A 26,582-nucleotide genomic window follows, 5' to 3' on the forward strand; every position below is an offset into this window, starting at 1 on the left:
ATTCCTTAAATCGATGGAATAACCACTATAAAATCACTATTTTCCTGAAAAACAGGGACAACAAAGGCTCCAAACCTCTTTGAACATCATCATATGTTAATGCAGGATGCAACTATGCATTAAAACAATATTGTCATTTTTTTTTAATATTCTCAAAATCGATGTGTTAACACCCCTACGAAAATATTGAGTTTTTGGTAAATATTTTATATTCTAACCATATAATCTTTAGTGTTGTTTTAAAATTTCTAACCACATTCTACATTTGTATTAAGGTATTTTATGCTCTTTTTCATGGTATATGGGAATCTTTATAAAAATTTTATCAATTAATTTAGTAAAACTTCATAATATTCCCTAAATCGATGGAATAACCACTATAAAATCATTATTTTCCTTAAAAACGGGGACAACAAAGGCTCCAAACCTCTTTAAACATCATCATTTGTTAGTGCAGGATGCAACTATGCATTAAAACAATATTGTCATTTTTTTGAAATTTTGTCAAAATCTATGTGTTAAAACCCTACGAAAATATTGAGTTTTTGGTAAATGTTTTATATACTAAGCATATAATCTTTAATGTTGTTTTAAATTTGCTAACCACATTCTATATTTATATTAAGGTATTTTAAGCTCTTTTTAATGATATATGGGAGTCGTTATAATTCTTTTATGAATTAATTTAGTAAAACTTCATAATACTTCCTAAATCAATGGAATAACCATTATAAAATCACTATTTTCTTGAAAAACGGAGACAACAAAGGCTCCAAAACTCTTTGAACATCATCATATGTTTGTACGAGATGCAACTATGCATTAAAACAATATTGTCGTATTTTTAAAAATTCTCAGAAAATCTATTTGTATAATCTATGTGCATTATGAAGCTGTGATTACATTCGTTTAAATAATCACCAAATAATAAAACGCAATTTGACAAAAAAAATTATCGAAAATACTGTAAGAGATGATAAGAGCTTACAATTGAAAGTCTTTGAGCTTTGACACCAAAAACTTGGTAGCACTATCAATGTGTTTCTTGATTATCTTTTGCTTTTCCGACTCTAGCTTAGGGACTGTTTGCCTTAGGTATCTCTTCATGAACATCACAAACTGTTTCTTGTCAAACGGTGGTTGCTCCTACACATTAATACCCCAAAAAATTAATCTCAAATTCATTCCCAAGGTGGCCTTTGTCTTCTTTCTTGCGCCAAAAGTAAAGGAAGATTTAAAAGAGGTCACTGAGTTATACCTGAAGCCTAAAAGTATCGATGATATCAACAACCTTTACAGCTTGGTCATCAACTCCTTCGTCTTCACCACCTTCTTCAGCTGATGGATCTGCTCCAATGTCGAAATTCATCGCTCCTTTCACAACCCACTAGTGAACAAAGGCCACAACACAATGTATATATATATATATATATATCAATATATTTCGACTAGGTTGATAATAGCTTTTATAGGTGTCTCTTAAGCTCATCTCTTAGGTGAAAACATATTTAAAATAAATCAAAAATAGGGAAAAAAGGGAAGAACGTGTCTTATTTAAGGACAATAAGAGACGTTTGTTTAAAAGATATGTTGTTTTTTTATTTTATTTTCTTTTGACATAAAAAAATGGATTTCTTCTTCCCCTCAAGATCGACGCTCTAGACAGTATTCTCTGTAAATTTGAGTTTGATTTTCGCAGTTGCAGACTTTTGTGGTGTTTTCAATCTGAACCAGAGCTGTTCTTCAAGTGTTTTCTTTTATCTCTGTTTCAGATTGATTGAATAAAGCTTCTGGTCGTTTTGATCAGATTTTGTTTTTGTGATTTGTCAAAAATCAGAGTTTAAAGGAGTTCGCGGTGAAGATTGAAGTTTGTGAAAGGATGGTGATCGAGGAAGGAGTGCTTGAATTGGTACAAGATGTTTGAAGCTCAAAGTCACGATGAAAATGAAGGAGAAGTGGTTAAGAGACCCCAATAGGATTGTACCAATATAGGATAGAAAATTAAAAGTTTTCAATTACGTCAATTAAGTTAAGTTAATTGATATAATATTGGTTAAGAAACCCCAATGGGTTGTACCAATAAACATGCCCTCACTTGCCTATGCTATTATCGGATTAAAACTAGAAAGTATATTATTTTACTGTAAAAGTTAAATAAAAGAGCGAAATTGGCAAGTACGAGAGAAGAGCTGCAGGCGCGAATAAACTTTTGTCATGTGGACGCAATAATTGCTCGGCGTCAGATTGGACTCACTAAAAGAAGTTTGACTACTATTGACCTTTTTAAAATTCTATATGAATAATTACACAGAGTAAGAAATTTATAACAAGAATAGTAATTGTTTTTAGTATACTAAGTGTCTTCTTGCACCATGTGCAGTAAAAAAATCTAAAATATTTTTTAACAGATAAATATAAATTATATTTTAAAATAAAATGTTATTAATATTGTAAATTTTCTTTTCATATCAATATTTTAATATTAATTTGATTTAACTACACATAAAAATTATATTTAAGAATATGCATGTATATATTTGAAATTATAATCTTAGATAGATTTTTCTATCTATTTATTTTAATTAAATATTTTAATTAAATATTTTAAATAAATTTGTAAAAGTTGCATAATTACCAAAAATTAAAATTAAACAATATTTATAAAATTTGTAGATATATAAGAAAATAATGATTTTTTGATTAAATTTTTATAATTTTCTAAAAAAAATTGTATACATTTTTGAAAATTTTAGTAACAAAATTATATAATTTAAAAATATATAATTAAATTATATTTCGAAATTTATAATGTCTTATTTGAATATATTTATTTTAATGATGATTTATGAGTTATTCCTATATTCTAAAAAAAATTCCAAAAATATAATGACATTAAATGTAATATATGAGATATTATCATATTTTAAAAAGTTTACCAAAAATATAAATTAACATTAAATGCAGTTGTCCATGTCATATTAAGCTATAAGACATGTCATCAATTTCAGTAGCTATGTCATATTTGTTTTGTGAAATTGATTGTAGAATTGACATGTGGCAAAATCACTTCGCAAATATAGTCTAGGGGATGCATTTTATTACTACACTAAATAGTATAAAAAGAAAAAAAATTAAAAGCAGAAAATATGTCAAAATATAGAATCTATATGAGATATATTGGAGTACTGTAACCCACAGTTTCTTTGCTATTAATTATTGCAACTTACACATGAATTGCTTAATGTCGCATGGCTAATTTATGAGTTATTTCTTACAGCCATTTGGTTGGAATCTGGCAAATCCTTTTCTTATAGTAAACGAGCGCATATCACTTTCAAAAAATTTACGTCCAGACCATGTAAATTAAATGGTTTAAGCTTTTGTAGCCGTATTGGAGTTTGTTGACTGTGCACTTGATGCTGCTTCAATCTTGGAATTTATATCACTGGTGGTGGTCTCTAAATTCATTGGCTTCATCTCACTTTACAGCTCGCTGGTTTTTGAGATTAGAAGATTTTTCAACATCATTGTTTAGGCGTTTTGTATGTTCCTATCTTTCTATGTTGTATTTACTTCTTTGTATTAGCCGTTTGTTTAGTTTTGATGGTTTGTTTTCATGTTCTAGGAACACTTTTTCCAGTCATGGAAAAGTAAGAAGTTATAAAAGTAAGGTTTGATAAAAAAAAAAATGGGTTAAGCCTTCAAGAAACTCACACCAATATTGGTGTATGACGATCGAAAGCTGTTTATAAATTTCAGTATGTTTTAGTTCACATCATCACATGCATGTTAGAGAAAATAAAAGGATTCTGAAAGAAAACTGAACACGTTTACGACTTGAATATGCGCCTGAGTTTTATAGACTTCTAAGTCTAGATAGTGTCATAAACAGTATGTAGTATTGCATTTTTGTGACATTACTTTTATTTGATGTGCTATGAGAAATATTTTAAATTTGATGAATAATATTTTTTTAAATAAAAATAATCCCAAATTCAATTACAAAATCGAAATAGATTTGTGATTTTGTACTGGTGTTGTCATTGTGTTAGCATCTATCTTATTAAAACTCAAGTACAAAATTGGAGTGTTTGGAGACTTGAATAGGATTATTAAAAAAATTTGGAGTGTTTGGAAACATGAATTGTAGTCTTTTAAAAAAAATTAATTTTGTTTGGAAACAAGGATAGTAGTATTAAAAAAAAAATAATGGGCTTATGTAATTAAAAAAAATTAAAAGTCCATCATATTATAAGAAACTATCTATCTAGGCCAGATTTAAAATATACGAAAACGGGTCAATCTAATTGCCTAAAACTTTTTCTTTTCTAAACTAACCATAAAACAAAATTTAAACTTTATACACATATTTCAAATCAAAATAATAATTTAAAGTTGATTTATATCAAAAATTGATTAAAAAATAATACATATATTCAAAAATGGATTTTTACTAAACTATTTTTCAATAACTATTATAAAAAAATATTGTCAATATATATAATAAAAATACAATACAAAGCTCAATTTGAAATACCAACTCAAATTATGGTTTTTATATTTCATATTAAGTTTTGAAAATATAATATATGTAATTATCCATATGATGGTACGTATAAAATACTATTAGTTATATGATTACTTATATGATGGTACGTATAAAATACGATTAATTATATGATAACAGTATACGATATATAATAATGAATAGGGATGGGATTTCAGGCACCCATACGGGTTTGGTTCTGATCGGTTTGTGTTTCGGGTTTTCGGGATCAAAGATTTAAGTCCTGTTAGGATGTTTCTAAATTTTGGTTTGAGTTTGATTCGGATCTTTGCGGGGTTGGTTCGCGTTTGGATAACCCATTTAAATTATTTTTAAAGTTTTAAATCATTATCTATTTTAAATTTCTCAAAATCTATAAATAAAATAATATATTACCTATAAATTTGAATAACATATGTCAGAATACCTTAGCTTAACATATCAATTGGCTTGATTTAAAATTTGGGATACGGAATCAATAATTATTTTAAGTATTTTTGGTGATTTGAGTATACTTTAACTATTGCAGATATTTACTTTTGACTATATATATATATATATATATATATATATATATATATATATTTTCAAGTTTTAAACCAATTTAAAAATATCATTTTTAATGTTTTATATACGTTAAATCTAAAAATAATTAATATATATATATAAGTATATAAATCTATTTTTTAGATAAATTCAGGTACTCAAATACTTCGGTTCGGATCAGATTTGGTTCTCTAAATAACAAATTTTTGAATAATTCGAATATTTAATCAATTTATGTTCGGGTTTGGTACTATATTTTCGGATCGGTATCGGTTCTGTTCCTTGGATTCATTTTGTAAAACTCTAATATTTACAGGAAAAACAAATATCAACATATTTTTCAAAATATATATCCGCGCGCCTGCGCGGGTCAAAATCTAGTCTAAACTATTAAAACAGAAGTACATTTTGTATTTAACCCTGAGTTTTCCTCAATAATTACAATGGAATGTCATTGCTTTTAATTCTAGCAGCAAAATTATTGTTCCATATCTAACCAAATTTAAACGTGATGCATAACCAAGTATATCTCGGTTACATATTATTTAAACAATCCTATTATTTCTATCTAAAATTCAATTCAATACTTATATATACCATTTGGTTTTGGAACACGTACACGATTGGTTTTGATTATTTCTCGGTTTAGTGTTGTCAACAGAATCAGATCCAACATTTGCAAAATCAAAATTGACTACTTTTGCATACAAAGTTTGTAAAACGTACCACAACAAATCGATCCATTATATAACATCGTTCTTCGAACATGCCATTATACATCAGTAGGCCATAAAGAATATAGTAAAAACTAATCTAATAACCAATTAAATCTCGGTTTTAATTATTATTATCTACACAGTCCAATTAATCTATTAACAGCACAATTAAATATTTTTATATACCGATTGGTTTTGAAACACGTACACAATTGGTTTTAATTATTTCTCAATTTATTTTTGTCAATAGAATCAAATCCAAGATTTCCATGAACACTCTTTTGTATTAATTATATCCAAAATATATTGAAAATTCTAAATTGGTTAGTTAATATACAAAGATATCTTTCTTTTCCACCAAATCTAAACTAATAAATTTGTATCCCAATTAAATCACGTAACATTTAAAAAACCTTACATATTTTTAATCAATTATTTATTCTACTAAAAGTAAAATTAAAGTACAAAATAATACTTACCTATTTTAAGTCGTTTCTTAATTTTTACAGATTTTAATTTCCTTAATTATAACCATTTTCACTGATTATTTTTTCTAATTTATTCGACAATATTTATTAAAAATTATAAAACACAACTTACTTATTTTTAAGTGTTTTATCACTTTTATAATTATATAATTAATTTTATTTACTATAATAATTTAACATCATTTATTTTTATATGTTAGCAATAATAATTTCACATGTATGAATGAATTATTTCATTCGTAACAAAAATTCAAACGGGTTAACAAAGAATTTTTATTTGTTACATAATCAACACATGGACATTCAAGTACTCAGTCGAGTACAAATCAGTTTTTTTTTGGATATTAGCTTTTGGGTTTTAAAATTAAACTTCATTTGGATATTACAAATTTTCTATCAGAATTTAAGTCAAATTCTTCTAGGTCCAAATAAGTTCATAAGAACTTAAAAAATATTCAAATAATCTATTATTTAGAAATGTTATTAAATAAATTAAAAAACTTAAAAAATGAAAATCCGTGCGGACGCACGGGTCAAGCTCTAGTTCTAACTTAAATCCAATAAGAATGTGATGAGTCAAAAAAATTGTATATATATATAACCTTAACTTTTTTGTTATAACATCTATAACCTTAACTTTTATACAAAAATATAATTGTAACATTTTTATCAAAAATATAATCTTAAAATTCTTACCCAAACATATATATATATATATATATATATATTATTTTAAATTATATACAAAATATTATATATCATAGAAACATATATAGATATTGTTTTCATATAATGGAAAAAAAAAAGGAAACAAATCTGTGGGAAACAAGCAGCTGATGTCAAGTAAACAAATCTGAACCGTCCAGTTATAAACAAGTTTGGAGTATTTCAGACATCGGTCATTGCTTCTACGGTTCTGTTCTACCCGTAACCCAATCTTCTCTCACACAAAAAAAAAATATCATTCCGTTAAAGAAAAAAAAAACTTCAATTTCTTCTTTTCGTTCTTTCCTTCTTCTGGTAGAGTTCAGAGATCCACAAGTTATCTTGGTTAAATTCGACGAAAATAAAAAAAAAGAAAGATTGGATTTTGAATTATGGGTTTAGGCAACAACGCTACCAAATTCGATTTCGATGCAAATGATCTCGCCGCCGACGATAGCTCGGATGGCGATTCTATCGACGAAGTTAACGCCTTTGGCTCGGTTCTGTGTTCGATTTGCATCGAGACGGTGACCAAAGAAGGCGATCGAGCTTGGGCTAAGCTTCATTGTGGGCACGAGTTCCATCTCGGTATTGTTTTCGATTTAAATCATCCAGATCTACCTTTTGTTTGATTCGATTTTTGTGAATTATGATCATTTTAGATTCTAATTTGAGGTTTGGAATTTTAATTGGTTGATATAGTCATGATCTGGTCGGATTGTTGTTTCTGAGGTTATTCAGACAGAACCAGTTAGGGATTGATCACTGTCTTATTGATCCTCTTCACCTTGTTTGATGTATCTATTAGTGTTTCAGAAGTACATGCATTATGTGTTCTTTATTACGAGGGAATGATTAAACTCGAAAATTTCATGAGTCTTTGCTTCTTAATATATGTTCACTGTGTGGCATCTTGGATGTCTAGATAGGAGAGTAGCTGTGTGTTTGTATATTTAAGCTTCAAAAACAAAATAATTTGTTGAAATTTTAAGAAGAAAACTTGTTCATAATCAAATTTCGAATGTAATTGTCAAAACTTAAAAAATTTACAGTATTTCAGTATTAAATTAATTATTCATGTTATAGATACTTATTAAGATTTCTAAGTATTTTGGGTATTTATTTATGGGTTTGATATGAGGTTTTTATGGGTTTCTTGTTACATCTGTTTCCATTGTTTTTTTTTTTTCCTTCAGATTGTATTGGCTCAGCTTTCAACACAAAGGGGGTGATGCAGTGCCCAAACTGTCGGAAAGTAGAGAAAGGCCAGTGGCTTTACGCAAACGGTTGCCGTTCAAACCCTGAGTTCAGTGCTGAGGAATGGGTTCATGAAGAGGATATTTATGACATCGGAACCTACTCTGAATTGGTAAATAGCCTGGTCACACTCCTCTGCCTTCCCATGCTGGAGGATTGTTTTTGTTTTTTAACTGCTTGAGTTATGTTCTGTGTCGAAAAAACGCGTGTGTTTTATGTATCTTTGCACAGGCTTTTGGAGTTCACTGGTGCCCATTTGGAAGTTCAGCTCGTCTTCCTTCTTTCGAGTAAGTAATTTTAACTCTGTTTTGTTGCTATTTTCGGCAAGTGGGATCTTTTATGCTGATGAATCTCTCTTAAACTTTGTAGAGATGGAGAATTTTCGCCAAGTTCTTGTAAGACATTGCCAGATTGGTTATTTCTTGTTTTTCACGTTTCCGGCTTTTTGGTTTATTGATCTATTTGAGTCTGTCTGACACCGTGGCACAGATCAAGAGCTATTGGGCCAACAAGGCTACTTTACAGAACCAGCAGCGCCAACAGCGGGTCACCCATGTCCATATGTAACTTACTTTGGCCCTGTTCATTCGTCTTCCTCAAGCTCTGGCGGTTCAGACACTTCAAGTTTCCCTAGTCACTGGAACACATCCGGTTCCAGTGAAGTCCCACCTCCTTATGGTTTCCCTGTGGATCCGCACTTTCACGGCTGGGATTATCACTCGCCTCCACCCCCACCGCCACAGCACTTCTCTGCTGCTTCTGGCGCTCACGTGGGAAGTCCAACTCATCCCACCCCTCCGCCAGCTGCTGCAAGGACTTTCCGAGCCAACGGCTCAGATGTTATCAGACCAAGACCGCCTCATTTCATTCGTCCATCATATCATGGTCACAGGTACGTAGTTTATGTCTTGACTTCAAAATGAAATTATTAAAGTCTTTATTCTCATGGCATGGATGCGGATTTAGTAAAATAAGCGGAACAGTGGTTAATGCGTTTTGCGGACTAAATGCAGTTCTGATAGAAAAAATAATGCGGTTTTGATAGAAGACAAATTGTAAACTAAATATATTAATATAATTAGAAATTAATTTTTTTTGTTATAACGATAATATCATAATGTTTTTTAATTCTCATCATTTAAATATTAAATTCATTTGCAGTTCTGGTGGCAGAGCGGGGAGCTCGGTGGCATCGATTCCCAGGTCACCGCTTTTTCCGGGAAGCAACGTTCGGACTCGAGATAGAATGCAAGCACTTCAAGCCTACCACCAACAGTCTTCTGCACAGTCACACCAACCTGATTCTCCTATAGTCTCTCATGGGCCTGTGTTCTCGTCTGGGCGGAGGCCCAGTAGAGCTTCCTTGATGGGTGGTTCGACTTCATCTTCGTCGGATCAGGCAGGCGGGAGCGGGTTTATCCGGTTTAACATATGGGAGAGAGAGCCTTATATGCAATTGCAACCGGCTTACCCGGTTAACCAGATGGATAGAGAACCACCATCACTTTGGACCTTCAATGAAGGATCAGGAAGCCTCCATCAGAGGCATGGCGCCGGAGGATCATCATAAGAGTTGAGTCAGTGCCTGGTGAGAATCTCACCGGTCTGACAATTCTCATGAACATTGGGACCAAAACAAAACCATAATTAAACAATTGGGAATTTGATATTTGAGAAAACCTGGAAAAAAAACTGCATGCTCTCAAGTTATGTGATGTGTTGATGATAATATCTAAAAACACAAAATGGATGTGGTATGTAATGGTTTGGAGAGAGAGACTGCTTTCCCAGTTGGTGGTGGCCGTCTGGTTCGAGCCGGTTTGGATCAGGGTAGCAAAATGGTGGTTGGATGGATATTTTGTTATTATTTTTTCTAATGTGGGCTACAATGGGTAATCCAAAGTGATAAATACCCTTATGGAACATTTGGTTTCTTCTTCTTGATATGTTTAAGTACTGACTCCTTTTTCTTTAGCATGTTCCAATTATTTCAATGGTGATGATTGTTTTCTAGGCCAAATACTAACACTAAAAAAAAAGAATATTATGAGCTGCATTGAATATGTTCATGAGTGTATACAGAGGGACTGTTCTGTGTTAAAATGCATACTAGATACAGATTTATAAGAGAAACGTGCGGACAATAAACAATGTTTGCATTTTGCCGGTGATTACATGAAATGGGTTCTCTCGTTGGACATTTAATGTCAGTGCGAAAGTTTTTGGGTAAAGTTGATAATTTAGAAACATTTGGGGAGATTCTGTAATTTAAAGAAAATATAAATTAGGGCAACAAGACCACTTTAAATGCACAAAAGCCCTAGAAACATTTGGTTCTGTCTCCTCAGCTAAAAGACGCCGCTCGTCATCTTCAGACAAGTTCCACCTTCTAGGCTTTGTTAAAGGTACGCCTGTTACTCCTCTTTAATGTCTGATAATAGATTCAAGAGAATTATCTAAGTTTCGATTCACGGATTCACATTTTCACTTTGGCTTCGAGGTCTTGTTTAGATTAGAAACTCGCATCTAAGTAGTTATTGATAAGCACACTATGCTCTGCTGGTGATAAGCACACTAATGTTGATAAGCACACTATGCTCTGTTGTTTTCTGTGATTGTAGAGAGAGAGAAGAGGATTGAAAGATGAGTCGTGGAAGTGCAGCAGTTGCCAAGGGAAAGAAGAAGGGAGTGTCCTTCTCCATCGACTGCTCCAAGCCTGTCGATGACAAGATCATGGAGATTGCTTCCCTCGAGAAGTTCCTTCAGGAGAGGATCAAAGTCGGTGGCAAAGCCGGTGCACTTGGTGACTCTGTCACCATCACGCGCGAGAAGAACAAGATCACCGTCACTTCTGATGGTCAGTTCTCCAAGAGGTAACAACAACACTACTCAACTAACACTTGTTCTATTTGGAACCACTCTCTTCTAGATTTGGTCTTGAGATGATAGAAACTGAATGTTTATTTATAATAGGTATCTCAAGTACTTGACGAAGAAGTATTTGAAGAAGCACAACGTGAGGGATTGGCTCAGAGTGATTGCAGCCAACAAGGACCGTAACCTCTACGAGTTGAGGTACTTCAACATCGCTGAGAACGAGGGTGAGGAAGAAGACTAGAAGATCTTTATACTCTTCTTGTATTGTTTTCTGCTCGTTCGTTGTTGCTCAATACATTTTATATTTCTTTTTTCACAGATCTTATCTAGTTTTGGTTAAACTCTTGTTTTCAGACAATTATTTGAGAAAAAAATATCGTATTATTCAGATTGATTAACTGGATAGTGGTTTATTAAACGTTTTCGAGCAATTTTTTAATGTTACAATCCCAAAATTAGAGTTACGTTATTTCCTTAATTTATGGCTTAGCGGCCCATAACGTACCGGCCCATTAGCCCAACACTCATAACAGGGAATCGGCTTATTCGTTAAGATATTTATTGTGAGTATCAATTTCTATTTCCATCAGGAAAAGAATAGGGCCCATAAAATCCTTTTCCTGCTTAAAATAAGAATTTGAATTATATTTTTATATTATTTACATGCTTATATATACACAAGTCTCCCGCCTCCTAATCTGTCTAGAGAGAGAGCAAAAAATTTCTCAGTTTATGTAGGAAAATGATTTTTTTAATATAAAAATATAATTTTTTTTTTTTTTTTTTTTTTTTTTTTGTTTCAAAAAAAAAAAAGAATTATATTTTTATATTAAAAAAATCATTTTCCTACATAAACTGAGAAATTTTTTGCTCTCTCTCTAGACAGATTAGGAGGCGGGAGACTTGTGTATATATAAGCATGTAAATAATATTCAATCTTTTATCATTGGTTTAATTCTCGCTGAGTATCAAAAGTAAGATGGCGAACACACAAGTTGGTGGAGCAAGCATGGTTTCTTCTGCTACAAGAAACGAAGGAGTAATTAGTCTCGCGCACTTAAGGGACATAAAGGCTCCAGGTACCGAGTTAACCCTCTCCATAAACCCTGATATATGGGAAATCAAGAAACATCTCACAGTGAGCGACGTGAGAAACAGCCAAACACGCCTTATGCTACCTAAGGATCACGTGGCTGCGCACATTCTATATTACCTCACGGATGAAGAACGCACAATGATCGAAGATGTAAATAATCATCAAGGGTTGAGGATCAGTGTGTACGACAGTGATACTGGATCTTTGCATCAGCTGACTTTGAAAAAGTGGCATTCAAGTGGAAGCTATGTGTTCATTAGCAATTGGAATGAGCAATTTGTTATAAGAAGAAACCTCAAAGCTGGCAATTTAATTGGGCTCTTTTGGAATACTTATGCGTCAAGGCTCCACTTTCGTGTGATTAGGTGTCATTATGACCATTGATTCCAAGGATTTCTTTTTTATTTTAAGATTTAAAATATTATAGATATGTGTGGGTTTTGTGTTAAATTCACATTTTTAATTAGTTTCTAATTTAAACCCAGTTGTGATAAATAATTAAATTGACTAAAATCTTTTATATATATATAGTTTGTTAAAATATATATATATATATATATATACATATATATATATATTTAGTTAATTCAGTTGTTCATTCAATCAGTAACATCATGTTATTACCATTCATATTGCAGTGTCTTCTAAGGAGTTTCTTTTTCGTTCATCTCAATTGTATTAGTAATGAACCGGATTGGTTTTCAATAAACCGAACAATATAAAACTCGAGATTGTGAACCACGAGATTTAACGGTCAATGTACTATTCCCACGTTGGTTCATAATATCGTTTCAAGTAGCGCGCTCTATTTATTTCCCAAAAGGGAAAGTGTTACCTACTACATATAGCTGAGAAGAGAGGGATTAGTCTGTTCGTAAAAAAAGAAACCAACCCGAGTGATTCTTGCACTCTCTCGTCTTTTCTCTTTCGCTTCCTTCGAGATCGTTACTCTTCATCGTAGTAGAGATCACTCGAGAAAGATGGGAGGATACTCAACGAAGAGGATGATCATGTTTCTGCAGCTTCTTACTTCACTCCTGTTGCTTCATCTCTCCATCTCGTCTTCCTCTGGTGAGTATCGAATCTCTGAGTATCTTTCACATGTTTTTGGATCATCTTGATTCGTTGTGATGCATCGAACACCTTCTGAAACAGAGTCTCTGCGTTGTTCTACTCATAAAGTTTCGACCTTTTAGTTCTTTTAGATCAATCTTGATTCGTGCGTGTTGTTGCTATTCAGGTGAAGCAGTTAACTCAAGTGAGAACGGAGTATGTATTATTTCTAAAAAAGGAAAGCTTCCGAAGCCTAGTGATCTAAACATGTGTAATGCCTTCCATGGCAAGACTCGTTGCTCTGCTTCATCAGCTCTCCAAAACCTAGCTACTTACGGAGAAGCTTCTAAAGATTGCTTGTACTTGTTTGAGCTTTTGGAATGTTCAGATGTTGGACCTCTTCGCATTTGTGCCTCGTTCTGTGACAGAGTCTTTGAAGCTTGCTCAGATGCCTACTTTAGTACTAGTGGTGCTAGTAATCAGGTAAAAGAACGGTTGTGTTTGAAAGGGATAAAACTCTCTGAGAATACACAAGTTTGAGTGAGTGATTTGGTTCTTGTTTTATGTGTTAGGTTATAGTACCGTGTGGAGCAAGCAATGGTATCATCTGCGTGAAAGTGTCCAAGTGGGGGACTAATGGCACATCCTTTTGTGAAGCAGTGGGTTTCACTGTTGTTCAAACAGCTGATGATTCCGCTTGTTACGGAAGCAGCATATCAAGTTTTGGACCAGCGGTGAAGTCACTCATAAAGACTGAGAATGTTGGTAGGTTTCAAGATCTCAAGAAGCTAGTTAGAGAGATGACACTGGTTCAACAGTTCTCTTGGGTCGTAACACTTATTGTACTAGGAACAATGCTCTTTAAAAGGTTTTGCATCTCTCTCTCTCTCTCTCTCTCTCTCTCTCTCTCTCTCTCTCTCTCTCTCTCTCTCTCTCTCTCTCTCTCTCTCTCTCTCTCTCTCTCTCATTGTCTATAGTTTCTGTTTAAACCGGTTTGATGTGTGAATCTTGCTTTGATATATCAGGTGGCGTTATCAGCAACAGATGCGAGCTATGATCCAGAGGGATGCGAGAAGATTGATAAGATGCATGAATGGGAGGATTTGTAATTCAAATTTTTTATTAGAATAGCATTCAAACTTGTAAATAAGCCTAGAATCGTATGAAATAGATATTTCCACTGCTATATTTTGTGTGAAAGAACTCAATAGCGAGTTTTGGGGGACTCAACAAATTGTAAACAAAACGGTTTTATTTTTTTTACTCTACATTTCATTCATTAGCATCATGTTATTACCATTCAAATTGCAGTATCCTCCAGTTTATTATTAGTTTCTTTTTTTTTTTAGATCTCGACTTCTCTATAAATAGTTCTCAATTGGCTTTACCCATATAGCTGAGCTCTTTTGGTGCTAAAATATTAAGCTTCTCACTGGCTTTTCTTCTTTTTGGGCCATAAAAGCAATTGCTTTATAACGGATGTATTCAATGATTTGATAATACTCCATTGTTTCAGAATAACATGTTTTAGAATTTTTACGATTATTAATACTAAACATAGTTATTAATGCATAGTTTTTTATAATTTTATATTTCATATATTTCTAAACTAGACTTCAAACATGCAATTAATGTTTTTGAAATTCATAAATTTTTATTATTAGTTGATTAAAATGCATTGGAAATATAAAAAAAATATACTCTATCCATTTTCGAAAGTAAGATTTTTTAGATTTTTTTTTGTTCCACGAAGATAGATTTTTTGTATTGTTAAGGTACTTTTTTATACTTTTGAGAAACACTAATTGAGAATATTTGAATTGATTAAATTTCATTGGTGGAAAGTTATTAGAAAATGTATAATAAATTAAAAAATAAATTAAATTATAAATATTTATTAAATTCTTAATAAGCGCGCATACTCTAAAAAATCTTAAGGAACAATATATCTATTGAAATAATTTTCTTAGAGCGTGTATCTTTTCAAGTATAATTTACATTTTATCCGAAAAAAGGGGTTCTCAATTGAATCAGATTCACGACGAGTTCGTTTATGAAATCTCCATGAACCGAACCGGGGTGGTTTTCTATAAACCGAACAATATTAAAACATTAAAAAAAAACTCAAGATTGCGAACCGGAACTGAACGCTAAACCGAAAGTGTTGCCTACTATATAAAGTACAAAGAGAAAATAGAGAAGAGGGAGAATCTGTTATCAGAGTATCTTTCGCTTCGAGATAAGTCCCCGTTCATGGAAGAAGGATACGTCACGAAGAGGATGATGATGATGTTTCTGCAGCTTCTTACTCCGATCCTGTTGCTTCCTCTCTTGATCTCGTCTTCCTCTGGTGCGTATCAAAATCTCTGAGTCTCTTGATTCGTTACAATCTTTTGAGTTCCTTTTAGATCAATCTTGATTCGTAAGTAAGATGCTATGTTCTCTCTGTTTCATGCGTCTTGTTGTTTGTTGTTCAGGTGAAGCGGTTAACTCGAGTGAGAACGTTGGAGTATGCGTTTCTAAAGGAGGACGATCTCATCAGCCGTACGAGCTAGAAGGAAAGCTTCCCGAGTCTGCTGATCTTGAGTTTAGGGATCTAAACATGTGTAGTATGTTCCACGAGAAGACTTGTTGCTCTGCTTCGCGGATGCTCTCATCTTCATTAGCTCTCCAGAACCTAGCTACTCACGGAGAAGCTTCTAAAGACTGCTTGTTTTGGTTTGAGCTTTTGGAATGTTCAATCTGTCACCCTGACGTTGGAGTTCAATCAGGTCCTCTTCGCGTTTGTGCCTCCTTCTGTGATACTGTCTTTGAAGCTTGCTCTGATGCTTACTTTAATACTAGTGATTCCACTAATCAGGTAAAATAACGGTTGTGTGTTTTGAGAAGTTTAAAACTCACAAGTTTTGTTTGAGAGAGTGTGTTTGGTTCTTGTTTAATGTGTTAGGTTATAGTACCGTGTGTAGCAAGCAATGATACCATCTGCGAGAAAGCTTCTAAGTTGGAGACTAACGGCACAGCGTTCTGTGAAGCAGTGGGTTTCACTGTTGTTCAACCAGCTGGTGATTCTGTAGAAGAGCCTTGTTACGGAAGCAAAAGAGTTTTGGAGACAGTGGTGCCTGTGGTGGAGTCACTCATGAAGACTGTGCGGCTTCAAGATCGTAACTACGAGCTGCTGATACTGGATCTACAGACGTGTTTGAAAATAGCAGTTGTTGTTCTAGAATCAACCATGATTTACAGGTTTGCATCTCTTACTCTCTCTAGTTTCTGTCTAAATATCAACATTATTTCCCTTCTAACCAATTGATATATGAATCTTGCTTTGGAATTTGATAACTCAGGTTTTTTTATCAGCTGGTGAGGGATGCGAGAAGATTGAGAAGAAGGAACAGGATTAGGAGAAGATTTTAACTCTATTTTTTTAGTTTTCTTATCATTCATATAGCATTCAGACTTTTAAATAGGGAATTTTGGAATCAATATCTCATAGGGAGTTTTCTTTTTGAGTTTTCTTATCATATAACATTCATATGGAATCAATTATCTCACTGCTATAACTCATAGGAAGGTTTGGGGACTCAACACATTGTAAACCATGAAAGGCAATTAAATATAAAAAGTTTAAAAATTGTTTTGTTTTTTACAGATGATTTTTCTTTGATTACTATAAGTAAAGCAGCCTTTGAGGTTCTCTTCCTACATCTCAAGACTTTCCCATTCTAAGTACCTGACAAAACATAAAACAATAGGAAAGCCATGTGTTAAGTTATTCTTAGCTAAACCAACTGTGTTTTGACCCAGAAAAATAAATAAATAAATAAAAAGCTAAACCAACTGTGTACTATTATAATAATAAGAGTCCTTCGTGTCCTACATAAACTGGGAAAATAATCTGTTCTCTATAGACAGATTAGGAACTTGGTTAGTTTTGTATTATAAAAATTAAGGGCATTAGAAAATCAGTGGGACATTAAGTAATATATAAAGTGTTAGAGTCAATCCCCTAATTGCCAATTGATTTTGAGTTGGAAACCCGTGATAAACCTGAATCTAACAATAAATCTGAACATATTATTTACTTCTATCATGGTGTAATTCTAGAGAGTATCAAAGGAAGATGGTAAACACACAAAGCACTCCTCCTTCATCTCTAACAACACGACGCCTTATGACCTTATCGATCTCTTTTCCCGGTAAAGTTGGAGGAGATGTAACATTCATGGTTTCTTCTGCTACAAGTGAGTAGACTTTAATCTTGTATTTATTTATTTCAATTGATTCATTAACATCACGTTATTATGTTATTCTAATAACATGATGAGTCTTTTGAAGCTTTATAAAACGAATCTAAGAGATTATAAAATCTTCATTCATATAATTAACATACAAACCTTAAAATGTATATATTTGACTCAATCGAATTTCTTTTTTTTTTGTTTATAGAGTTTAATTCACGTTTGTTAACAAAATATTACTATGCATATTATTGTTGGACCAATATTCTATTAGTTATGTGTGAAAACGAAATGGGCCATTGGGCCAATCATCTAATAAGCCTTTGAGGCATGATGATTAATGAAGGAAGTAGAGAAAGTCCCACATCGGGGAGAACTGGAAGAGATGAGGAGTATATATATGTACTCACTCTAACTCTTGTTCAAATGGCGCACATGAGAGGATAGGCTCGCCCCCACGCGCGCGCCGCCGCCGCCGTCCGGCCGGCTCGGCGTGGGCGTGGGTGTCGGGCCATAAGAATTATTCTTTTTGGACCAAGTTAAGCTCAACGCTTTGCCATTTTATTTCTAAAAAACAGCATGACATTTGTGTAAGACGAAGTTTATCTGTTCGAAATGGATCAGAACGAGATAAGAGAGAGTCTTGAGGAAGAAGTTTCGGAACTCAACTTTCCTCGATCTCCGCGAGATTCTCGCCCACGTGCAGCAGCTGTTGCGGAAAGTGGGTCTTCTCCGGCTCTTTAAATATCGTCTCTCCTCTTCCTTCATTTCTAAATTTTTTCGAAATCAAAATCCAACAGCAAAAATCCCTCTGCGTACGTCTATATTGCGAGAGTGTTTCGTAGAGTTTATAGTTCGATAGGGCGATCACGAGTGAGGCGTGATTCGTCTGCCATGGTTGTATCCTGGGACTCTATATTCGTACAGTCCCGTCTTACTAACGGAGCGAATATTTTGAGTTAAGGAAAGAGATCATATCTCGACTCCATGTCTCTTAGCGAATACGATTTCTTATCGTTCTTGTATTCGTTTTTTATATTCGTTTAATTTCCTTAACATCGCTTTTATTTTATCGTTTTTGTCAGTCCGGTTTGCCGGCTTCTACAATTATTGCAGACTTGCAGTGTCTTCTATGGAGTTTATTTTTTAGCTTCTTTTGTTTTACATCTCGACCTTTCTAAAAGTTTGTTTTACATTCAGTTACACGACAAGTTCGTTTATATCAAAATCTTGTTGCTCCCTCTCTTGATCCCGTCTTCCTCTGGTGCATATCAAAATCTCTGAGTCTCTTTCACATGTTCTTGCATCTTGATTCGTTATCAATGCAGAGATCACCTCGAGTCTACCATAGTTACGTTATTTTGAGTTCTTTTTAGATCATCTTGATTCGTCGTGTTTCATAAGTAAGATGCTCTGTTCTCTCTGTTTCATGCGTGTTGTTGTTATTCAGGTGAAGCAGTTAACTCAAGTGAGAACGCACTACATCTAAACCTTTGTAATGCGTTCCATGGCAACACTTGTTGCTCTTCTTCGTTAGCTCTCCAGAACCTAGCTACTCACGGAGAAGCTTCTAAAGATTGCTTGTACTTGTTTGAGCTTTTGGAATGTTCAATCTGTCATCCAGATGTTGGGGGTCCTCTTCGCATTTGTGCCTCGTTCTGTGACAGTGTCTTTAAGGCTTGCTCTGATGCTTACTTTAGTACTAGTGATTCCACTAATCAGGTAAAAGAACGGTTGTGTGTTTTGAGAGGTATAAAACTCACAAGTTTGAGAGAGTTCTTGTTTTATGCGTTAGGTTATAGTACCGTGTGGAGCAAGAAATGGTACCTACATCTGTGAGAAAGCTTCAAAGTTGGAGACTAACGGCACATCATTCTGTGAAGCAGTGGGGTTCTCTGTTCAAGCAGGTGATGATTCTGTAGAAGTGCCTTGTTACGGAAGCAAGAGAGTTTTGGTGACAGTGGTGGAGTCATTTAAAAAGACTGTGCGGCTTCAAGATGTTAAGAACAAGGTGGTGATGATTAATCTGCAGATGTGTTGGAGTGCATCAGTTCTTGCACTAACAATAACGCTCGTGAACATGTTTGCCTCTCTCTCTCTCCCTCTCTTGTTTCTGTTTCAATCTCTTAACATTTATTTCCCTTTTTTGAATCTTGCTTTGGAATTTGATAACTCAGGTTGGTTTACCAGCAGGAGAGGGATGAGAGAAGATTGAGAAGAAGGAATAGGAATAGGAATAGAAGAAGATTCTAACTCTTTTTGAGTTCCTTATCATATAGCATTATTAGGGATAAGTGGGATACTTATCCCTAATAAGCATTTAAACTTTTTGAAATAGGCTTTGTACATTCATATGGATTCAATAGTTCACTGCTATAACTCATAGGGAGTTTTTGGGGACTCAAACACATTGTAAACCAAACAGTTTTTACTCAATATAGTAAGAGACAAAACCATGAAAGGCAATTTAAATATAGAAAGTTTAAAAATGTGGTTTTGTTTTTTACAGATGATTCTTTTTTAATGACTAAAATAAAGTAGTCTTTGAGGTTCTCTTCTCCATTGCAGTTTAACCTACATCTTGAAGATATGCACAGAGCCTAGCTTAAGGGAGCAAGCTTTATTGCATTTCAAGACTTGCCCATTTTAGGTACCTGATAAAACATAAGTCATGTGTTATTATGTTGAGAAAAGAACAAAGCTAAACCAATTGTGTTTTGTGTTTTAAAACAAACCTTCTTGAGAGGAATACCGCTTGAAGATGGGGCAGGTTTCAGAATCTCAAAAGAGCAAACAAGAGATTGGTCCACGCTCAATAATGCACCTGCATTGTCAAACTCTCCACCATAGTTTGGAGCAGAGAAGATAGTCACTAATCTCCTTTTAGCAAAAAACTCATACCCATCTTCCACTACCTACAAACAGACCAAAGTAAATCACAAAAGATAATCTCAAATAATGTCTAGGGGAAGTCATTTTTTACTTGATGGCCACGGCAAATGAGGTCAAGATCATTCTTATCCAAGAACTCAGCAACAACATCAGCTCCAAACGTGCATGAAATACCTCTATCGCTATCAGACCAACCTTCACTCTTCTGATCAGGATCAGACCAAAGCAAGTCACATAAAAGACCGCTGTCCGGAATCTCAGTAGGCCTCTGAATCTCCCTAATCTGCTCCAAATTCTCCAAATCCGGCGACAGCCCGCCGTGCATGCACAAGATCTTGTCGTCGATGAGAGCAGATACAGGCAAACAGTTGAAGCAGTCCGTGAATATCTTCCATAGCCTGACGTTGAATCTCCTTTTGCATTCGTCGTAGAAGCCGTAGATCCTGTTGATCTTGGCGTCTTCGTGGTTGCCTCTCAGGAGAAAGATCTTGGACGGGTAGCGGATCTTGTAAGCCAAGAGGAGGCAGATCGTTTCGAGGCTTTGCTTGCCTCGGTCGACATAGTCTCCTAGGAAGAGGTAGTGCGCTGAAGGAGGGTAGCCTCCGTATTCGAAGAGACGTAGGAGGTCTTGGTATTGTCCATGGATATCACCTGATCATTATTGTCGTCTTGGTAATATTTCTCATAGTTTGTAATAACATATAATAAACAAGAATAAGAAAGTACCGCATATGCGAATGGGGGCATGGAGGTCAAGGAGATTGGGCTGATTGAGGAAGATTTGTCGGGCGTTAACGCAGAGTTGACGGATCTCGATCTCTGAGAGCTGGACTTGTTTGCCTCCTTTGCCTTCTAGTAATCTTCTTATGATATCGTCCACCATACTTATCTCCATCACCGCTTCCATTGTCGTCGTCATTGTTCTGTTCCCAAACTTTTTTTTACCAGAATCCACAACCAACACAAAAGGGTTCGCGCCAAATCAACCAACACAAGCTTCTTTTTTTTTCTACGTTTGGATATTCTTGAGAAAATGTGGGAAACAGAGGTAGAGAGAAAGAAAAAGATCAGAAAGAAATCTTAATGTCTTAAAAATCAGAGGATGGAGATGGATCAAATGGGTAATGATTAGAATAAATTTGAGAATAATAAAAACAGATGGTGCAGATAGCTCTCTTCTCTCTATATATATACTATATTAGATTTCAACGCAGCTCTCGTTTTCAATGGCTATTTCATATTTGATTACATTTCAGACAGGGAAATGAAGAAAATCGGATGTAAAACATAACAAGGTTACATATGGTAATCATAAGCTAATTAAGATTTAACAATATGAAAAAAAAAAACTATTAATTTCGTCTATAATGGACATCATTAGGTAGTCATTTCAATTACCGGATCATTGGATCCAATTAACTTACAGAGAAAAAATGTGATGTATAAATGAAACAAGTGCTGCCAATGATTTTCTTTCGTCCCATAAACTAAAAAAATATTAGAAAGTGAAGTTGTCAAATCTCAAAAAAAAAAAGTGATTAGTGAGAAACCTTCTAAGGCAAGAATGTGTGGGAAGATCTAGCCATATAGAATAAATGGGAGAACATGTAACGATAGCTATGCCTCTGTTCCTTTTCAATTGCGCAAACCAAAGCCGGTTCGTCTTTTGCTATAATTAAACGTTTATTTGATATACTCGTACTTTGTTGGGGTTTGCAATTGATTGTTGAAGATTTTCGAATACATTAATCTGGGCTACATTAACTTTGGAACGAAACCTTGACACCACGTCTATTTTATATATGCGTACGTTGAAAATTAATAATTTTAAATAATCTATTAGTATAAAAATATCCCAAGGCAAAAGACCATGTCAGAATACTACAGCAAACGTAAATAACCATAAGTTTTGTTTTTGTTGTACAGAAAAGAAAAAAACATGAGAGCATATTAAAGAGGCGGCATCATAAGCTGACGTTCTGGGTAGTCATAATGAGAGGCAGGAGGCTGCGATTCAAGAAAGAGTTAAATGGTTTATATAAGTCAAGAAAAATGAAGCAGAAATTGATTGGAGTGTGATAATTACCATGCAGATAAGTTTTAAACTCCCCGTGTCAAGTGATACCTTCTTCACACCTTTAAACAACAGTTGGAAACGAGGTCCAACTTCCTACAAAATAAAATAAAAAAGGAAAAGAAAAAAAGATAAATACATCTCCTCGTCCAACACAAAGAGAAAAAGGCTCAACAAAGTAGCAAACCTTCCTGGTGTGCTTTGGCCTTTCTTCTGAAAGGGCTGCTTTCTCAGAGTGGAGCCTGATGAACACGAACTATATAAGTGATTAAAAAAAAAAATCAAAAAAATAATTTTGAAGAAAAAGAAAAGGGTGGGTAACCAATGATGTCGGTAAAAAACAAAACCATCCTGGTACTGGAAAAATGCACGGTTCTTTTGACAGGGTTTGTTGGTTCTGGAATGAGTGGCCTTGGGGAAGAGTGATTGTATCAATCTGAAAATGAAAAATAAATAGTAAATTTCAAAAGGTAAGAGACAAAGTTTTGTGTAAACTAAGGCATGTAGCGGGTATGAATTTAACCTGCTAAGGCCAAGACCGGCCTGAGAAGCAAAACGTGCCATACGAACATAAGGATCGAGGCGTGTCGGGGGGGTTGCTTGATCCTGCAAGACACGATATTTTGACCAGTGTATTAGATAGAGCTAATTAATGAAGGGAGATTTGAGCAATTACAAAAAAAAAAAAGGCTAGCTAGCTAGCTGTATAGTACCGGTATATCCTCACGTGGGATGAGATTAAAAATCCTGAAATAAGCGGCAGCACCATTCAACAAGCTTACAATACATATTTCATCTGCAAAAAGTTATAAGACAGAAGAGGCTTAAAAGTCGTATATATAAATATATAGTAGAGATAGAAAACATCAAGAACATAATAAACACATGCACGGACCATGTCCCAAATGGTTTGTATCAACTAGAACGAGAGATGTACACTCTCTCTCTTTTGCTATTCTTATCAGGTCTTTTAGCGAGTTGGGGATCCACCTTCTCTTCCATTTAATGTAAGTAGAATTAGGGAACACTGAGAGCATCTCCTTGACAATTAAAGGTCCCCTCTCACGAAATTGCTGAAAAATTCATTTTTTTATTAACAAATGTTCCATAATAAACATGATATGTATATACTTATAAAACTTTCTCTTACTGGAGAGTGGAACCAACCACAATTAGTGATCAAGGTCTTGGGTTTGATTTCACCACTCTCGATCCTATCAATTTCCAACGGTTCAAATTCTGCCCAAAGCTACTAAGATTAATTCCAAACATAAATAAATTAATTAAATCATTCATGCAAGCATTTAACCTATAAAAATAAAAATAAAAACCTAACCTCCTCATCATCGAGCTTCGTAATCTCACGGCGCATCTTCGCCTGCACCAACTCCTCCCCTGCCTTGGTCGTTTTCATCATCTCCTCCATTCTCTCTCTCTCTTTCTCTCTCCCTCTCTCTTTCTCTCTGCGGCTGCCTCAGTTTCTCTTTAGGGTTTTCTCTCGCCTCACAACCCTCTATCATTTATCTTAACTTATTAACGGGGTTTTGTTTTTTTTTGTTTTTTTTTTTCTCGTTTTTTTTTTTTGTTTTTTTTTTGTGTGGGTTTTATAAATAAATTTTAAATATGTGTATGTTTTTTTATTTATATATATATATATATATCAGAACGGCTTTTTCTTTATATATCAATTTTTCTTCTTTTTTATATATCAAATTAAAATGGAAAAAAAGATACAAAACTACGTGGCTCTAGCCATTTCATGGGTTGAGGAAGCTGCAACATTGCCAACAAGTACTATTTAACCAGTTCATAAGTTGTGTATGAACTTGTGAATTATCAGTTCGAACTAAATGCTACTATAAAATCTCTATTTCATGGGAATTTTAGGAGATTGCATTCTCTATATTTTCAAATCAGTAAACGTAACAAAAACTTAGAATGTTTTTGATTTAGTATCTTTTTAGGTAACTATATACTTGGGAGAAGGCTGGTACTACGATTTACCTCACACACACACACTTTGATCGCAATTCTCCACCTGATTTCTATACAAGGGTATACAAATGTATTTGCAACAAAAATGTTTATGGCCCCCAACATTTCAGGGATGCTATATTATAGATATATAAGTGATAACATAACACTTCTGATATTTTTCCACTCATGAACTGAAATTGGCTATGCATATAGGGAGAAAGTTCAGAATAGAGATCCTTTATTTTATTTTTTTAACGCTGGATATATTATGCTATTACAAATTTAGAGAAATATTACAGACGATTCTACAGTCGACAATTCTACCTGCATTATGAAGATTCACGTATGACTGCACCACCTGAACTGTCCTATCGGAACCACCCTTGACGGTACTTCTTACGCCATGCTGCAAATCTCTTATAAGCGGTTCCTCCTTTAATTTGCATAATTCTGCTTTTTCCGGGAATCGAAACACAGACCTCCTAGTGTGAAAGCATCAATGAATCTTTGGTCAAACCACTAGACCAAAGGAGCTTCCATAAGAGATCCTTTATTTATTTTTTATTTTTTTGAAACAAACCTTTATTTATATTTTCTTTCTATGAAAATAGTTCACTACTCTGATTTGTATTCAATTATACATAAGATCTGGGGAAAGGGAAACTAATCTTATATCTGGAGCAACATAATTCCCTCTCAAATTGAAATATCTCTGATGACTCATAATATTTATCTCATACATGTAAAGCATTTTCTTTTTTTTTTGTGTGATGATTGCTGATCATAGCTACCTTGTCTAGTTGTCTTCTCTATGAATGAAGAAGCAGATTCATTGTCTTCCTCCGTACTAGAAAAAAAGTATTAGGCAATGTTGACGTTTTATCTGTGGAAACTTTATGTGATCATCAGTTGCATGAAATGTCTGAATCTGCTGGCATGATTTTAGTCCAATCCTTGCATGGACTCAGCACGTATATTATATTTCAGATAGATGTGTGTGACACAAAGCATTTCTTTTCCCTCCTACTTCCCTTTGTAAGAAACCTTAGAGTTCACCACTTTTTGGCTACTATGTGATAGTTTTATACAACAAATGCTTTTTTATTCATGCAAGACACGTGAGATTGTAAATGAGCTAAGACAAGCGCGTTTGACCAAAGTGCTGCTCTTCTTGTTCAAGTTCTTCTCACTGGGTAGCGTTCTTATCCTATTCGTTTATTACATCTTAAGATGCTTGGAAAGGAAGATACTTGGTTCTTTCTGTGATAGGTTTCAGGACTAGTAGTAAATGACATTCAAGAACCGAAGTTAGTCTGATCTAGGACGGTTCCACAGACAGTGATGGGAAGATCTAGCCATAAAGAAAATGAGACGTGGAGGACTCTCATTGGAGCTGGTCAAAGAGAGTAGTCTCCTTACATTTACTCCACTATTAATGATTTTATTTATGTAACCTATTGTCGGGCGAGTAACCACATCTTTGGGAAAGTTCGGTTTTATGGTTAGAGATAAGATAAGCCTCTGGGGGTACTATGTCATATGTGCATATAAGGCCATCTTTAACGGGGTTCCTTAAGCCCAGTATCTTAGCATATTAGGATTTAAAGAAAATAAAAAATAGCAATTACTCTCAGGAACGTCTCTTGATCAAGAGACAGAAGAGACCGTCTCTTCTGGACACACGTCGTTCTCCGGACTCTCTTCTCCTTTTTCCTTTGTTTTCCTATTCCCGGCGGCGATTTTTGAAACAGGTGGTACCTTGATTGCTTAATTGATTAGGGCAGAGGAGAAACAAACCAGAGAGAGAGAGAGAGAGAAAGCTTCAATTGAGGAAGACGATGAAGTAAAGCAAAGAAGTAAACTTGATTCTATGAGTTAATTGAAAAAGATTTGTATTTGATTCTCTTACGGTCTTACCAAAAGTCTTTTTTTTTATCAACAGAGTATCTGTTCTTGTCTGAACGAGCCTTTTTTAGTCTCGGAAAAGTGGGAAAAGTCTCTTATAATGTTCCACCGTCTGATGAGGATGAAGATCATATCATTCTGGAGATGGAAGAGAGATGGGACTCAGAGTTTCGTATGGGTCTGGTAGGTCCTTGTATGATGAGGGACCGCTG

The 26,582-nt window shown here is 34.2% G+C and overlaps 6 protein-coding genes across 19 annotated transcripts; 4 read left to right on the forward strand and 2 right to left on the reverse strand.

The window, feature by feature from the left end:
- Positions 1-496: 496 nt before the first annotated feature.
- On the reverse strand, positions 497-2,583 carry LOC103849919 (translationally controlled tumor protein 2). Its single transcript, XM_009126633.3, has 2 exons — positions 1,259-2,583; positions 497-1,146 (listed from the first exon to the last, which is right to left on the reverse strand). The coding sequence occupies exons 1-2, from the start codon at positions 1,367-1,369 to the stop codon at positions 985-987; spliced, it is 273 nt and encodes a 90-aa protein (XP_009124881.1). The 5' UTR covers positions 1,370-2,583; the 3' UTR covers positions 497-984.
- Positions 2,584-7,110: 4,527 nt separating this feature from the next.
- On the forward strand, positions 7,111-10,232 carry LOC103849918 (E3 ubiquitin-protein ligase RFI2). The gene is made up of 6 exons (XM_009126632.3): positions 7,111-7,589; positions 8,198-8,370; positions 8,490-8,545; positions 8,628-8,653; positions 8,748-9,150; positions 9,420-10,232. The coding sequence occupies exons 1-6, from the start codon at positions 7,394-7,396 to the stop codon at positions 9,826-9,828; spliced, it is 1,263 nt and encodes a 420-aa protein (XP_009124880.2). The 5' UTR covers positions 7,111-7,393; the 3' UTR covers positions 9,829-10,232.
- A 188-nt stretch (positions 10,233-10,420) lies between these two features.
- LOC103849917 (60S ribosomal protein L22-2) lies at positions 10,421-11,533 on the forward strand. Its single transcript, XM_009126631.3, has 3 exons — positions 10,421-10,663; positions 10,880-11,131; positions 11,232-11,533. The coding sequence occupies exons 2-3, from the start codon at positions 10,902-10,904 to the stop codon at positions 11,374-11,376; spliced, it is 375 nt and encodes a 124-aa protein (XP_009124879.1). The 5' UTR covers positions 10,421-10,663; positions 10,880-10,901; the 3' UTR covers positions 11,377-11,533.
- Positions 11,534-13,182: 1,649 nt separating this feature from the next.
- Positions 13,183-14,540, forward strand: LOC108868767. The gene is made up of 4 exons (XM_009126628.3): positions 13,183-13,302; positions 13,472-13,767; positions 13,857-14,152; positions 14,310-14,540. The coding sequence occupies exons 1-4, from the start codon at positions 13,212-13,214 to the stop codon at positions 14,413-14,415; spliced, it is 789 nt and encodes a 262-aa protein (XP_009124876.2). The 5' UTR covers positions 13,183-13,211; the 3' UTR covers positions 14,416-14,540.
- Positions 14,541-14,793: 253 nt separating this feature from the next.
- On the forward strand, positions 14,794-19,794 carry LOC103849915. Of its 3 annotated transcripts, none has more exons than XM_033291405.1 (4): positions 14,794-15,634; positions 18,973-19,244; positions 19,318-19,604; positions 19,700-19,794. In XM_033291405.1, exons 1-4 carry the CDS (start codon positions 15,538-15,540, stop codon positions 19,773-19,775), a joined length of 732 nt encoding a protein of 243 aa, XP_033147296.1. In that variant the 5' UTR covers positions 14,794-15,537; the 3' UTR covers positions 19,776-19,794. The 3 variants fall into 3 exon arrangements, with proteins under 3 accessions (XP_033147296.1, XP_009124874.1, XP_033147294.1); XM_009126626.3 differs by lacking the exons at positions 18,973-19,244; positions 19,318-19,604; positions 19,700-19,794 and adding exons at positions 15,762-16,144; positions 16,232-16,527; positions 16,629-16,715; XM_033291403.1 differs by having other exon boundaries at positions 19,318-19,790.
- On the reverse strand, positions 16,779-26,481 carry LOC103849913 (serine/threonine-protein phosphatase PP1 isozyme 9). Of its 12 annotated transcripts, none has more exons than XM_033291309.1 (8): positions 23,825-26,476; positions 23,639-23,727; positions 23,202-23,561; positions 23,012-23,094; positions 21,141-22,924; positions 20,506-21,065; positions 20,258-20,437; positions 16,779-20,176 (listed from the first exon to the last, which is right to left on the reverse strand). In XM_033291309.1, the coding sequence occupies exons 5-8, from the start codon at positions 21,331-21,333 to the stop codon at positions 20,153-20,155; spliced, it is 957 nt and encodes a 318-aa protein (XP_033147200.1). In that variant the 5' UTR covers positions 21,334-22,924; positions 23,012-23,094; positions 23,202-23,561; positions 23,639-23,727; positions 23,825-26,476; the 3' UTR covers positions 16,779-20,152. The 12 variants fall into 12 exon arrangements, with proteins under 12 accessions (XP_033147200.1, XP_033147180.1, XP_033147177.1 ...); XM_033291314.1 differs by lacking the exons at positions 16,779-20,176; positions 20,258-20,437; positions 20,506-21,065 and having other exon boundaries at positions 21,360-22,421; positions 22,501-22,584; positions 22,676-22,730; ... (3 more) ...; positions 23,639-23,737; positions 23,825-25,950; XM_033291320.1 differs by lacking the exons at positions 16,779-20,176; positions 20,258-20,437; positions 20,506-21,065 and having other exon boundaries at positions 21,360-22,584; positions 22,676-22,730; positions 22,811-22,924; ... (2 more) ...; positions 23,639-23,737; positions 23,825-25,907.
- Positions 26,482-26,582: the final 101 nt, after the last annotated feature.

The sequence above is a fragment of the Brassica rapa genome, chromosome A01 (genome assembly GCF_000309985.2).
Source record: "Brassica rapa cultivar Chiifu-401-42 chromosome A01, CAAS_Brap_v3.01, whole genome shotgun sequence".
NCBI classification, from domain to species: domain Eukaryota; kingdom Viridiplantae; phylum Streptophyta; class Magnoliopsida; order Brassicales; family Brassicaceae; genus Brassica; species Brassica rapa.

Excerpts from the sequence above, each read along its gene's own strand:
- LOC103849919 (XM_009126633.3), bottom strand. The coding sequence starts at position 1,369 with ATGAATTTCGACATTGGAGCAGATCCATCAGCTGAAGAAGGTGGTGAA. Across the intron at positions 1,147-1,258 it reads TCGATACTTTTAGGCTTCAG|GAGCAACCACCGTTTGACAA; the intron begins GTATAACTCAGT and ends ATTAATGTGTAG.
- LOC103849918 (XM_009126632.3), top strand. The coding sequence starts at position 7,394 with ATGGGTTTAGGCAACAACGCTACCAAATTCGATTTCGATGCAAATGAT. Across the intron at positions 8,371-8,489 it reads TCGGAACCTACTCTGAATTG|GCTTTTGGAGTTCACTGGTG; the intron begins GTAAATAGCCTG and ends ATCTTTGCACAG. Across the intron at positions 8,654-8,747 it reads AGAATTTTCGCCAAGTTCTT|ATCAAGAGCTATTGGGCCAA; the intron begins GTAAGACATTGC and ends ACCGTGGCACAG.
- LOC103849917 (XM_009126631.3), top strand. The coding sequence starts at position 10,902 with ATGAGTCGTGGAAGTGCAGCAGTTGCCAAGGGAAAGAAGAAGGGAGTG. Across the intron at positions 11,132-11,231 it reads GATGGTCAGTTCTCCAAGAG|GTATCTCAAGTACTTGACGA; the intron begins GTAACAACAACA and ends TATTTATAATAG.
- LOC108868767 (XM_009126628.3), top strand. The coding sequence starts at position 13,212 with ATGGGAGGATACTCAACGAAGAGGATGATCATGTTTCTGCAGCTTCTT. Across the intron at positions 13,303-13,471 it reads CTCCATCTCGTCTTCCTCTG|GTGAAGCAGTTAACTCAAGT; the intron begins GTGAGTATCGAA and ends GTTGCTATTCAG. Across the intron at positions 13,768-13,856 it reads CTAGTGGTGCTAGTAATCAG|GTTATAGTACCGTGTGGAGC; the intron begins GTAAAAGAACGG and ends TTTATGTGTTAG.
- LOC103849915 (XM_009126626.3), top strand. The coding sequence starts at position 15,538 with ATGGAAGAAGGATACGTCACGAAGAGGATGATGATGATGTTTCTGCAG. Across the intron at positions 15,635-15,761 it reads CTTGATCTCGTCTTCCTCTG|GTGAAGCGGTTAACTCGAGT; the intron begins GTGCGTATCAAA and ends TTTGTTGTTCAG. Across the intron at positions 16,528-16,628 it reads GAATCAACCATGATTTACAG|GTTTTTTTATCAGCTGGTGA; the intron begins GTTTGCATCTCT and ends TTGATAACTCAG.
- LOC103849913 (XM_033291301.1), bottom strand. The coding sequence starts at position 21,333 with ATGACGACGACAATGGAAGCGGTGATGGAGATAAGTATGGTGGACGAT. Across the intron at positions 21,066-21,140 it reads TGCCCCCATTCGCATATGCG|GTGATATCCATGGACAATAC; the intron begins GTACTTTCTTAT and ends AATAATGATCAG. Across the intron at positions 20,438-20,505 it reads TCATTTGCCGTGGCCATCAA|GTAGTGGAAGATGGGTATGA; the intron begins GTAAAAAATGAC and ends GTCTGTTTGTAG.